The sequence below is a fragment of the Psammomys obesus genome, unplaced genomic scaffold, assembly GCF_907164565.1.
Source record: "Psammomys obesus unplaced genomic scaffold, mPsaObe1.curated_primary_1811, whole genome shotgun sequence".
Lineage (NCBI taxonomy): Eukaryota > Metazoa > Chordata > Mammalia > Rodentia > Muridae > Psammomys > Psammomys obesus.
The window spans coordinates 10,076,899-10,090,815 of NW_026592666.1; the positions used below are offsets into that span (position 1 = coordinate 10,076,899).

Below are 13,917 nucleotides of genomic sequence, written 5' to 3' on the forward strand. Positions count from 1 at the left end.
TGGCTGGCACTTAGCACACAGTGGGGACTGGCTGGCACTTAGCACACAGTGGGGATTGGCTGGGCTCTCTAGACACCCCTACCCTAGCCCTACCGACCAGCTCTGCAGCCAGCACGGTGCAGAGCTAACTCAGCTGGTGGGTAGCTGCTGAACTGAGTGTAGCTGTGCTCTCTGGATTCCAGGAGACGGGCGCATCATGGGAGACCTTAAGAACTGAATGCAGATCATGCTACGCTAAAGGCCATCCCTCCCTCCCCTCCTCAGCCCCTCCAGGCACCCGTGTGACACAGGCATCTTGCAGTACTGACTAGGGCCAGGCTGTTAGGTAGCACAGTGCTGCAGGGGCAAGACTGGATTTTGAGAGATTGGCTCATTTAATTAAAAGTGCAGCAGGGGCCTTGGGCATTATGAAGCCACCATGCCCTGATGGAGTCGCCTTCCCCAGAACAGCCGCATCAAAGCGGGACAGCATTCAGAGATAAAAGGGTCACAGCTGCTTTGGCCCTCCAGGGACCAGACAGGCTGAAGGATGCCCAGCTGTCTTCCATCAGGGCCTGGCAGGGAGAGGAGATAAAGCAGAAGGAATGTTCTGAAAAGATGTTAGTCTCCTAGAGAGAGAGAAAGGAAGGTAGAGGAGAGGAAAGGGCTGAAGAGGAAGAATGAGCAAAGAGGGAGAAAGAAAAACAAAAACCCTCCACAAAGCATCAGCAATTTTTTTTTTTTTTTTTAAATTAGGAGATTTGTTTCTGAATTGTGCTGGGGACCCTGAGACTTGTTCTCTGGCATGCTGACTGATATATGATTCATGGGGTCTGTGTAGACACTGTGTTCCCTGCACCTATTTCCTAAAAACATGCTTCAGTTCCGATAAAGCTCAGTTCACATTAAACAGACTTTAAGCAAAGTTCCCAAACTGCAGCTTACTCTAGGTACTTACCAGTAAGTGACAAGACATTTTAGACTGTGCATCTTGCTACACATCTTGCTACTATTTTGGGTGTGCAGAAACATGTAGGTCTCGCACACTCCCTTAGAGCTGCAGGTAGTCCTAGGTTTCCATTTACTAGACTTTAAATGCTAGACTTGCTGTGGAGGGGGGGCAGTTTTTAATCCTAGCTCTCAGGAGGCAGAGGCAGGCAGACACCTGTGAGCTCAGGGCCAGCCTGGTCTAAGCAGCAAGTTCCAGGCTAGCTTGGGCTACATAATGAAACCTTATCTAAGGGGAAAGAGTGACAGCTTTCATTCTTATGGTGGTTTCACTCCCACTGCTCCACAAAAAGAAAACACCAAAACCAAACCAGAACAAAGAAACCCTATTAACTGCCTGCACCAGCAGGCCCAGTCATCTTAGTTGTTGTTTTCCTTCTGGTTTTTCGAGATGAGCTTCTCTGTGTAGCCCTGGCTGTCCTGGAATCACTCTGTAGACCAGGATGGCCTGGAACTCACAGGGATCCTGCCTCACGACACAGAGATGTCTGCCTCCTGAGTGCTGGGACTACAGGTGTGTGCCAGCACCACCTGGCTCTTTGCATTTTGATAATTATTACAGTAAAAGTTTAATCCATGCCACACATCTGCTGTGCATCTGGCATTGTTCTGTGTTTTCTACTCTGTTCTGTTTCATCCTCGGTAACCCTAGGAGACGGTCACAGAGCAGTTACTCCCAGAGGTGACATAGGCAGCAGCTGGCGGCTTAGAACTCAGGCTGACTTGTCTCACCGCCTCAGCCTCTTGCTTTCCACATGCTGTGGACCTTGAGATGTGCTGAGGAAGGGGTTCATGGGTAAGAAAGTGTGGATCCCGATGCTTGTAGTTATGGACATCTTTATCATATTTCTGCTCTCACGAGGATCAGCCCGGTTAAGAATATGCAGCAAGACACCCCCACGTGGCAAATTCTGCCACTGATTAATTAGCATGGGGAACAAAGGGGCGGGGGGAAGACAACCAAACCAGAAAATGAATGAGGAGACAAACACCCAATGGTGGCTCTCTATGGAACCACATGGAAGCAGGAGGACACATCGAAGCCATCACCAGAGATGCATGGAGACTGGGGCAGTGTCTAAGAGGCTCCCACCTTCAATGCCATGACAAATGGTACCATTATGCTCTCACTCCCACAGCACCCAGTGAGCACACAACCCACACCAACCATGGCTCTCTCAGATCCAGGGTGAGCCTCTCTGAAATGCTGCTTCAGCCACTGCTGGGCCCACGCGCTTCAGCTGAGACTCTCTGAGGGGCTGCTTGGGATCCCAGCGCCGTCCCGAGCAGCTGCAGCTTCATCCAAGCCACAGGATGGTTCTGCCCTTTGCCCAGCTTCCCCAGTACTCAGGGCAGTGTTCACTGCCTAACACAGGGCCTCTGCCACAGTCTACCTACTCCACACGACTGCTCCATCTTGACTCACCCAGTCTGGAAACTACAGGCCTCCACAAATGCCCTGGATCACTTTCCAGGCCTCTGCAGGTGTGCAGGGCAGCCCAGCGAGGAAATGTGGTGGTGGCCTGATTTAGGAGCTGAGTTCTTTAGATGGCCGACACCGCCTACCTGAGACTCACAGGTCAGGAAGCATGAAGGAAGCTAAAGGTCACCTGGGCCTCCCAGAATCCTAGCCCCAGCCCAGAATGGTGTCACGGTACAGTCTGGGCAGTGGAAATTCTGGAGATTTTTCTAGGGGAGTGAGCAAGTCTAAGCACACCCCTCAGGTGCCTATCTGTGGGCATAAGCATTCCCTTTTTAAAGTAATCATTAAGAACCTAATACAGGACACTGCTCAGAATGCCCTCACGTGTCTGAAACAGTGCACTGTTTTCACAAGTGAGTATTTCTCTGCTATTTTACTGTGGTGGTCATGGTACTGGCATGGACCTAGAGCCATGCCCCTGTCAGGCAAGTGCCCTATTATGCCTGGTGATTTATTCTGACTACCCAGATCATAGTATACACACATACATACATTGTACTAAATCAGAGTTTTCAGAAAGTAAGCTTATAAACGTGTGCAGGACATAGCTGGAGCATACTCCATTATGGCTTCTCTTCAGGCAAACTTTGTTCTCCTATTTTCCGGTCCAGACAGTAGCCCGAATGACCCTAGCAGGGAAGGCAGCAGCAGGAGGCGGCTTCCTATGGCCTGGTTTCTCTTAGGAGATGGGATAACATCTCTCCCCTTTGAGATTACAAGCTTGTCTTTGCAGCTCTGGGCATGAATGCTCCTCCTGTCCCTTAGGGAAAAGCATGCCTGAACAGCCTTAAGTCAACTGGTAGGTCCATGGGAACACAGAGGAAGTTACTGCCCCCTGGTGGTGATCAGTGAACAGCACCGGTGCAATCTGCGGACTCCCTGCTGCTGTGTCCTCTCAGCTCATTTATGGAGCTGAGAGGGATATAGAAGTCTCTCCTGGACCCAGAACTGATGGGTCCAGCTCCAGTCTGCCCACATCCCGTGACCACTCCGGAGTTCATACCAACACCCAACTGGGTCTCATGAGAAATGCAAGGTGAGGTTCACACGTCCCTTCATCCCATAGGCTTTGAAAGTCCCAGAATCAAGCCTCCAGGGGCTATGAGAACCCATCATGCTTGTTAATTTTGTAAAGAGAAGTCACTTTTGTCTAGAAAATGAGCAAATACCAGTATCTCCCTTCGAAGGTTATAAGAAATACTGGAAAGGGTGAATCTTATACACAAGTAATACAGTGCTAAACCGATGTACCAAGGGTTAGCTTCTGGAATTACTAATTTTGTACTTTACCAGCAAATCCTAAGGCTGGAAAGGTGTGTTACTGAAAACATCCCCAACCCAGAGCCATGGCACACACTTGCAGTCTTAGCTCCTCAGGAGGCTGAAGCAGCAAGAGTCGTCTGAGGTCAAGAGTTGGAGCCAGTCTGGCCTCCAACTCATTGTGTTGTCCTCCAGCACAATGAGACTTCATCTCCAAGGAGGAGGAGGAAGGAGGAGAAAAGGAGGAAGAGAAAGGAGAACGAATTCCCTGGAGAGTAAGCATAAACCAGGTATGGACAGCTACCAGCTCCCCTCTCAGTAAGGTAAACCTGCTGTGACATTTGGAAAACTCTGTTGTCAGACTTTAAACAAATGTCACTCTAGTGTTTTGGTGAATCTTCAGATGGTGGCTGGACCATTTAATGACCAGTGCTGGGGTCATTTAAATCCTCGCTGGTGCAAGATCATCAGATTAATTTTATATGAATTTCCAAAATCAACTAAAGCCATAAGGCCTAAGTGTCTGAGAGTCCTGAGCGGTGCAAGACATGGGGGAGGGACAGCTGGAAGGCTGGAGGACCTGGGCAGAGGACAGCTACATTACCCTGGAGACAGCTTATCTTGTGCAAATTTGGCTTGGGAAAGCCTGATTAGAACTGGGGGTTTGGGGAGCAGGGATGGAGTGGGGGAAGGGGCCTTGGTGCCTCGGGGAGAATAGTACACGGTGCTTCTGGAGCTAGGAATGGCCTCAGAGACTGGTTTTACCTGCTCAGTGGACAAAAAGTAGACAAAGGAGAGTAGGTTGAGTAACACACATTGTTTCCACGGCCCGAATGATATGCAGAACTAATCTTATGTCCTCCCTTGGGCCTGTGATGTGAAAGAGACGTGGGGCAGCAAGCCTTCTTCAACCAACTTTCCCAGACTTTCAGTATGCCTCGGTGGTCTTTCGGCGACTAAGGATGGGTGAGAGGCTGGACCCAGGTCTGCCCGGTCCGGTGTCCATGCACTAGTCTTCTTAGAGAGTCGACGAGCAGAAAGGCTGCCAGTGGGCCTGACCCACCAGGATTACCCAACATCTGTTCAAAGTACAGACACAGCAGAGGGGGTGTAACCTGTTGACCTGCACCTGTGTACAAAGCCTTCGCGAACATGTCAGTGAGATGGGGATGCAGTGCAGAACCTGCGCGTGCATTCCTGTCCCTGTCAGAGGGTGAGCTGCAAGGACTTCTGCTGGGTGGGAGGCGGGACCAATGATTCCAGCCACATGACCTGGGATTTGAGATCCTGAAGCGAGTGTGAGCAACAGGGATGAGGCCAACAGTACCAATTTCACAAGGTTCTCAGAAAGGGAAACCAGGTCTTACACAAATGGGTATTAATGAAGCACTTGTTACAACCAGTAATGCAAAAGTTGGTAATTAGGCACTATTCCCGCCCCTTCTACCTTCTACCAAACTCCCATGCTGAAGCCCTAACACCAGTGTGGCGAGACTGGTAGATAATAAGGTCTCTAAGAAAGTAATTCCTCCATGGTCCAATGGTGAGGCCTTTATGTCCCTACAGGCCCTGATAAGAAGCCAGGGAAAAGTTCCCTGTCTCCACACACTCAGGAAAGACCCTCTGAGGACACAGTAAGAAGGTGCCACCTGCAGGCTAAGGAGAGAACCTTCACCCTGATCCCAGACAGGGAGCCCTGAGCTGGGAGGAAACGCAAGGCATTGAAGCCACCTGAGCTGAGGCTGCGGCTTCTGGGAAGGCACCCAAGCAGACTAATGCCATGATAAAGTAAGAAAAGCTACTGACAATCTTGGGTGGGAAAAACTCCAAAATTAGTTCTCCAAATTAAATAACATTTTTGTCTTCTAATTCCAAATCCAGGCCAACCTCAAATACCTCTCTCTACTGGGTTAACTACGACTGTGGTGGGAATTTCATAGCTCGCCTGTCAAAATTAGCAATGAGAGGAAAAGTACTGGGCCTCCCCACGCCAGGGAGGGTTCAGTTAACCAGGCCTGACCCTGCTCATCCTGAGATCAGCTGTGTTCAGAGTGCCATGGCCATGGCAGGTTCAGCTTCCCCACTCCTTTCAGAAATCCCATAACAGCTTTGGATTCTCAGACACTCCACAGTGTAGCCACAGACCCCGCCCCCCCCCCCCCCCCCATCAAGGCAGTTTCTGTGAGGAGGCTGAAAGTGCATTCTTTATGAGTTAAACCTCAAAAGAAGGAAACAAAATCAAGGAAACCTTAAATATCTTTTTTTCCCCTGTGCTGGGGCTTGAACTTAGAGCCTTGAGCATGGCGAGCAAATGGTCTACACATTGAGCGCCAGCCTGTTTTAGTAGACACGGCTAAACATTAGCAGCTTCACAGAAGCCTAAAAGGTTTATATGGAAACCAACAAAACAAACAACAAAAAAAGCCAACAACCCAACAGGGTTGGCACACCTCCAACCCCAGCACGGGGGAGGTGGAGGCAGGAGAGTCAGGAATTTGAGGTCGCTCTCAGTTATTTACTGAGTTCAAGGCCACTGTGTTCTTCCTGAGGCCTGTCTAAAAGAAAGTAAGCAAGGCAACCGGGTCTCACTGCGGTGCCGCTACGTGTCTGTCTCTGGTCCTGGTGACCCGTCCCTCAATACCAGCGCATCATCCATAACTATCACCTTTGCTTAGGGGTCAGTGCTCTGCTGGTTCCCTGAAGTGTTAGGTCAGTTTGTTACAGAGCAGCTGAAGACTGATGCAGTAACTCACACTGTCCCTTTGCTAGATCCAAGCCACCCATTCTTATTTATCCGTGGCTACTGTCAGCAAGCCCATTTCACAGGCACAAGCTGGGTGAATGTGACAGATAGGAGGCCCATTATGCTTTTAACCACCAGGCTACCCTGCCTCCTGGAGGACAGGCCACACCAGGATTTCTAGAGACTGAATTTTAGACAACAGGATGCCCAGCCTTACCACACTGATGCTCCAGCTCTGATAGTCCCCTGGTCCTACCTTTCCATGTATCTTTTTCTCCAAAAGATTCAGTAACAGCAAATCTTGTTATCAGCTTTCCTGCATCTGGAATTAACTAAAACCCCAGGAGCTGGGCATGCCTGCCAGGGACTTTGAGTGGTTGGATTATCTGAGGTGGGAGACCCACCCTAGATCTAGGCCACACCCTCTTAAAGGAACACGGGAGAGAGAAGCCTGTTTCCTGCCTCCCCCCCCCCTTCCACTGTAAGCGCCTCTACCCTGGCCCGTTCTTGCGCGGGTGTTAGAACCTATTTGGGACTCCAGTGTAGGCTGCTGCTGCTTCCAGAGCACAGGAGTCTCTCCTTGTCTCACTACCTCACGATGTAATGGTCATCAGTATTTACAAAGGGAAAATCGGCCTCTCGAAGCAGCATTGGATCTCAGAAGGCTAGAACTGCCCCAGCTGTGAAAATGGATCCTAATAACTGTACCACACATAAATAACCCAGGGGTCTTTCCAACACACACACACACACACACACAGAGAGAGAGAGAGAGGGAGGGAAAGAGGGAGGGAGAGAGAGATACCAATGCCCAGAGCAAAACATTCACAGAGCTAAGCAAAGCAGCCCCTCACTGACTTGTACTCAAGAATACATTGGGTTTCTGGTCACAGTTGTTAAAAGGAGAGAAACACAGACGCAAAGGGCACAGCCTGAAATATAAACGCAGGAGTCTCTTGCTCTATCATGAAGCCTATTTTTCTGTCACCTTATGTAACTGTCCTGAGGCTTGAAGAGTCTGTAGTGATAGGCTATGGGGAGTGCCAGAGAGAAGGCTCTGTGGTAGACTGACTTGTCAGGGAGGAGGACAGACTAAAACTTAAAAAGGAAAACAAAGTGCCATAAAAATCATCTCATTGAACTAGCGGCCAGAAATTCTAAAATCAAAGAAACAGTGGGTAAATTCTAAGCCAAACCTTGCACCTACTTAATGTGGGTTTTTACAGGATAACACTGCATTCCAAATTTGTCCAAACAAACTGAACCCAGCACACCTGGGTCCAAACCACGGACCATGTCACCCACGATGTAAGTAAGTCTGAGAAAACACATGCCTTGCCCCCACAACAGGCTGAGAAGTAAAAATGGCCTGGGCCCACCCAACTCTTCCCCTCCAGCAAGGGGGCCATATTCTCAGCAACCTACATGGAGTGGCCTGGGATGGAAGCAGGTGGAAATAGGACCAAGAGTGCTCAGTCTCGAAGGAGAAGCTGTGGACTCTGGCTGGGCCACTCCAGATCCCCAAAGCATTCCAGCTGTCCACTGAGTGGAGACTTGCCTACAAATCCATGGTCCACCCTTGGGGACCTGACAAAAGGAAGGAGGGTGTCCCAGCCTTACAGTAAACTGAGGCGCAGGCCCTCCCACTGAGAGCCAATAATCCTGCTTAGGCTTCAAAGCCACACAAACTGGCAAGAAAAGGGAAACCCGCGTCCACAAAATTTCGGACTAGAAGAAATCAAGGCACAGGCAAGCTGGAGATCTGCGGAGTGTGGGACCAATTGTTCTTGCTCTTTTTCAATTATGCATTGCCTCTTTCCTTCTCCCCACAGGGTCTCACTTAGGCTGGACTACAACTTCCTACTCGGCCCAGATTTCAAACAAATGACAATCCTCCCGCTTCGCTCCACCACACTGAGCAAACCCTTCTAGCTGAGCAGGAGGCGTTGCTTTCTCAGTCTTCACTGAGAGGACCACCCGCAGGCCACTCCACACCTGAGAATGGAATTGGTACCAAAGGACAAGAAGATGTCTCAAGCTTCCCTTGGGATTCCAGGGAGCTGGGAAAGGCGGGGCAAGGTGTCTCAGACCCATGCTAAGAAACCTGAAGCAGTGGCTCCCATCTAACCCCAGGCCCCTTGCAAAGAAGCACACAGAGGCTCTCGGCTAATTGGCCTACAGTCTGCAGAGCCTACGAAACAGGAGAGATCCTGCTTCAAAAACAAGGTGAAAAGAAAGAACGGGTTCCCAAAAGTTGTCCTGACCTCACATGCATATCCATTTTCCTCTCCCTCTTCCTTGCTCTCTTTTTCTTTTTCACGAACACTATTTTTTAAAAACAGATTCCAAGGTGCAGGTACCGTTGGAATCTTACTGCTTAGGAAAGGGCTCTATGTAAGGAATTTAGGATCCTTGCTTAAGATCCTTTTTTGTAGATCAGAATACATGTTATTAAAAGGAAATTATAGAAAAGGCTATCATGAATCATAATCATTTTTTAAAGAAATGTGTGTTCAGGAGAAACAAGTATATTCTATATGATTTCCTGACATAGCCTTTGGGTGAAACTCTACCTTCCAAATACACAATCCTGTTTGAGACAATCAAGGCAAGCATGCATTTCCACTACTGTCTGGAGTTCTGCCTCATAGAAGGCTGTAAAAGAAACTTTTATTCACCTGGTTCAGTTGTTGTCTGGAGGCTTACTGCCTCTGTCTGCTAACCTAGGCCTAGTCCTGGAAGCTTCCAGTCTTGGTACAATCTAAGCTGGGTCTAGAACATCTTCAGCCTCTGAGACTTACTGCTTTATAATCTCATCCTGTCTTGTTCTTTCTGAGCACTGGGCTGGCTGGATCAACTCAGCTGTTCTGGTTCAAACTCCTCTCTCAGCTGACTTATTCAATGTGGCTTCTCTCTTGGCCTCTGAATTGCTCTACTTGGCCACAAACTCCAGCAATCTGGCTTGTTCTCTCTTCACCTGTGTCTAACTTGCTCTCTCAACCACTCTCTGTAAGACTCTCCTGGTAAAACGACCTCCTCTCTCTCTGTATCCCCCCCCCCCCAAGTAGCTTCCCTTCTCGTGAGATTTAGGTATATCCTATTCTGTCAAATCTTCTCTTGTTCTGCCACTCAATTAGACATCACTTTCAAACATGGGTGCTTCCTTCTACAGACTAACTTTACCTCCATTGTTTGGGATTAAAGGCTTGTACCACCATGCCTGGACCTAAGCTTTTCTTTACCTGAAACGTACTCCATAACAGGCTGGCCTTGAATTCAGATCCGCTTACCTCTGCCTCTTGGATTAAAGGCGTGTTTATATTCCAGCCAGATCACACAGACCTAAAAGGTCATTGGATGGGATCTCTTGCCAGAGCAGCCATGTTCTAAATTAAAATTCCTCTATAGAAGGCACATGGGAACTCTGAAACTGCCTGTTAGCTTGGTGACAACTGAGCAAAGGGAACCAACTAACCAGTGCCAACAGCCCAAAGCACAGGTTCAAAGCACAGCTTTGCTTTCTAAGTAAAACTGTTCATAGAAGGGGCATAGTAGAACAGAGTGTGGCAGGCAAATATTTGCCCACATAGAAAACAAACAAACTTATTTTAATTAAGGTTTCAATTAACAGTAGGAATTTCTCTAGTAAGATTATTTTTACAATAATAACGAGTTTTTATGTAGACCTTTAATTATCATATTAACATTCTACTAAAAGCAAATCTCATACATGTATTACATACAGATACATATTATAGACACACACATATGTATGTATTTCTGAAATTCTCAAACAAATGAATAGACAGGTCAGGTTCTTCTTTTCCTTTAAGACTAAGGTTATGGGATCAGGAGAGCCATATAGAATGAGTTTTTCTCTGTTTTTCTTACCCCACCAGGTGCTAAGAAAGGGGGACACCAGCTCTAGGGGTTCCCATCAGCTCTGTAGTCAGTAACTTGCCCATTCCAGGGTAGACACAACCAACCTGAAGTAAACGTTTTTAGTTTACATCTAAAGGTGACCCATAGGTGGCAGGTGGAAACCCCAAAGCCACACTTTCCAACTCAGAGGTATGGTTCTAGCTAACTGGGAAACAATCAGCTTGCAGGAAGGCCTCCTACTGGCTTCCTGCGCGGGGCTTTTGGTCCCCGGGACTCTGTATCCTTAGTCCAGTGGGCTGATGATGCCTGCATCACTGTAAATCTACAGGACTCATGAACTGGCAATCCATGGAGCATAACACCCCTTCCCCGTTCTGAAACTCCAGACCTCAAGGTGGAGGAGTAGAGGATCAGCCAGAGGCAGTGTCGGCCTTCCTCAGTACCACCTCTCTGCAGGAAGCTCCTTTCCAGCATCCCTGGCAATGACCACAGCCTGTCCCTGCCTGGCCTCCCTCCCTGCTTCCTCTCCTGTCCACCTGCCTTCCTTCCCTATGGGACATATCTCACCCAACCTTGAAGTCAGAGGGAGACTTGAGGCCAGTCCTCTAAGGAACACCCCCACCCCCACCCCCACCCCCGGTTGCTCTTCAGATCCCTGTACCTCTGCACACTCCCTTCAACACACACACGATGTCCTTCCGGCCTTTACCTAGTTCACCCTGGTGTCGGCACATCACCACTGCTATTCCTTTCGCAGACACAAAATTCTCTCCAAAGAGCCCACCATCCTCTGCAGGGGCCGATCTAGGCCACTCACTCAGTCTGACTCCTCACTGAGTGGCTCTGCACCCACACTGGCCCCAGAGCCCTTCTCTGGACCCTGGAAGGTGGATCGTACCCGCGGATCTGGCTTGGGCCTCCTTGGACCTGGGACACCGAGGCCGGGCTCCTTCCCTGTAGGTGAGCTTTAGCACCACAGCTCCACACCAGCCAGGAGGCTCCACGCACACTGCCACACTGCCTTCTCTCCCGGACCTAGCTTGCAGCTGCTGCTCATGGCTATGGGTCTGGACACCTCCCTGTGGAACTTCGGAGGCCAGTCCAGTCAGCCAGCTCTTGAATCAAATACCCTGAGACGCCAGTGTGCAGCCCTGTAAGGACCTGGCTGCCTGTCACTCGGCTTGCTACCTGTCACTACTGTTTCGGTTTCACATTCTACATTGTACCTATCTTTTCTATACCCTCAGATTCCACAAGTACAGGTTAGGGCAATTTAGAATAATCCTTTTTTCATAGAGAAAAACTGCACCAGCAAGAATAGGCACACCCCCTTCCTTCCTGTCCTTATGATAAAAGCCAGCGTAACATGATAAACGTGCAGCATTTACAACCTCTTGGTATCATATGTAGCCTAGAGATGAGTTAAAGCACACGGGAGGATGTGCATCTGATATGTGCAAGTACCACTCTGCTTCACACAGGAAGTTTTGCCGGGCATGGACTTTAGTAGCAGATGGGTGTCCTTGAGCCAAGAATCCACTAAGCACACAGAGGAACGGCTGAGCTTCTTTCTTACGGTGTGTCCAGCTGACTCCCTCCAGGACCCACTCCGCAAACACAACAAGCTTGGCAAACTCACCACTCCTTCCTCTGAGCCTGAAACCGCATCTGGAAGCCAGCGTCAATCATCAGTAAGACCCCCCTGGTCCTTCCAGAGACGATCACTGCTCACTTGACTCACAGCAGCCAACTCCTTCCTTCCTCAGGCTCTGCCCCCTGAGCCCTCCTCCTCCCTGGTGGCCTTCTGCGGCAGCTGAGATTTACCTTTTCTCTTTCCCTCAATAAACATGTCAGCAAAGCTTTCAGCGCTTGGCGCTGGGTCCATATGTCAATGAGCTGCAGCTGAAGGTCGATGCAGGAGAAACACCGCTGTGTCTTGGTTATTTATAATTTATATGCCCATTTACTTTCAGAAAGGATTTACAATGGCCGTATAAGCTTCCGGACATCCTGTGCAGAGCAACAGTTGTCACAGTGCAGGGGACCCCTCGTCTCTCTCCGCAGGCTAACCTCTGGCCAGCACTTCAAACCTCTTTTAGGGATTTCAGGCTCCCCCAAAGCAAGATCAGTTCACTGTGAGATTGCACTTGCTTGGGTGCTTGGTAATTCATAAATTTTGTGGAAAAAATCTCGGAACAGCAGTGTCTAAGGCTCTGTCCACTTGAGCAGCTACTCATGTCTACATTTAGAAGATTCTGTTGTGGGGCTGTTCTGGGGTCGGAGGATACAGCAGAGATTAAAATTGCATTTTTGCCTTCAGGACTAACAAGCTAGTGCTGGACCCCAGGAAGAATTATCACCCGAAGTGGCCTGGGGGGCTGTACCTTGCCCCTGGGGGTTTAGCCCCTTGCATTTACTCAGTAGAGGAGGGGTTCACCTCATTCATTGGGAGGATGGAGGAAACAGACATGACTCACTGTTCATAAATAGGACTACGCTCCGCATTCTCAATCTGCACTATTGGAAGAAAAGCCAGTGTTTGGGTGAGGATCCTGGTTGCTCATTATCTTGCGGTTGATTGGCCAGTTTTGGTTGAACGGTGCTGGCGGAGAGGAAACCTTTTCGTAAGCCTTTGGGATATTTAGTTCCTTAAAGCGGCGACACATCACCATCAGGGACACTCAGTACGTTGGGAGTTGTTCCTTCCCCGCCCAAACCCACACAATTTTGACACCGTGGGAAGGAGAGGGGGAAGGTATAAATAACCCACCACGGCAGTGGGGAGAAGGAACTGATGTCAAATCTTCAGTGACCCTGTAGAACGCGTTCTGGACCACGTAGGCGGTGCACAAGGAAGCCCGACCCCAGAGCCAGCGACCCCTAATGCACGGCTGCGGCCCGTCCCCGCCCCGGCTGCGCCCCGCAACAAGTGTCCGCCCTCTGCCCCGACGGCGGCCAGGTCCTCACCCGGTACAGGCCGTCCACGAATACGCGCGGGTCCAGGTGGCAGGCGATGGTGGCGCTCGGCAGGTCTTGCAGATCCACCTCCTCCATCTCGCAGTCGATGAAGCTCCAGTCGCCGCCGCCCTCGTCCGCCTCGGCAGCCGCAGAGAAGGGCGCGAAGGGCCGCAGAGTCACCCGGTGGGGCGCCCGCGCCTCGACCGCCTCCACCTTCCCGAACCGCGACCCCGCCACGCCGTCCTCCATGCCCGGCGCTCACTCCCCCGCTCGCCTGGGCTCCGCGCCGCGGCCGCCGGCTCCCGCTTCACCCTCTCGGGGTCACCGCGGCGCCCGGACGACGCCTGCCAGCGCCCGCCCAGCTCGCCTCCGCCCTGCGCGGGAGGGGCCGCCAGCCCGCGTCTGCCGGCCTCCAACCGCAGATCTGCGGAGCGCAGGAGCGTTCCCTTTAAGGTCGGCCCGCTCGGGTCATTAAGTCCCGCCCTCCTCGTAAACTAGACCAATAATATGACAGAATTTTGTCACGTGAGACCATTCCACCGCCCTAAGCCTGAAGCCTCGGGGCGGCCATATTTTTTAGGGGCAGAGGCCTCTCGCCAGTTCT

At 50.3% G+C, this 13,917-nt stretch overlaps 1 protein-coding gene across 1 annotated transcript in view; it reads right to left on the reverse strand.

The window, feature by feature from the left end:
* The window catches only part of Rcan1 (regulator of calcineurin 1), a 79,565-nt gene extending 65,952 nt beyond the window's left edge, over positions 1–13,613 (reverse strand). The window contains exon 1 of the mRNA XM_055614880.1: positions 13,323–13,613. Coding sequence (XP_055470855.1) covers positions 13,323–13,562 — 240 coding nt within the window. The 5' untranslated portion in view covers positions 13,563–13,613. The remainder of the gene's footprint in view (positions 1–13,322) is intronic.
* Between the last annotated feature and the right edge of the window lie 304 nt (positions 13,614–13,917).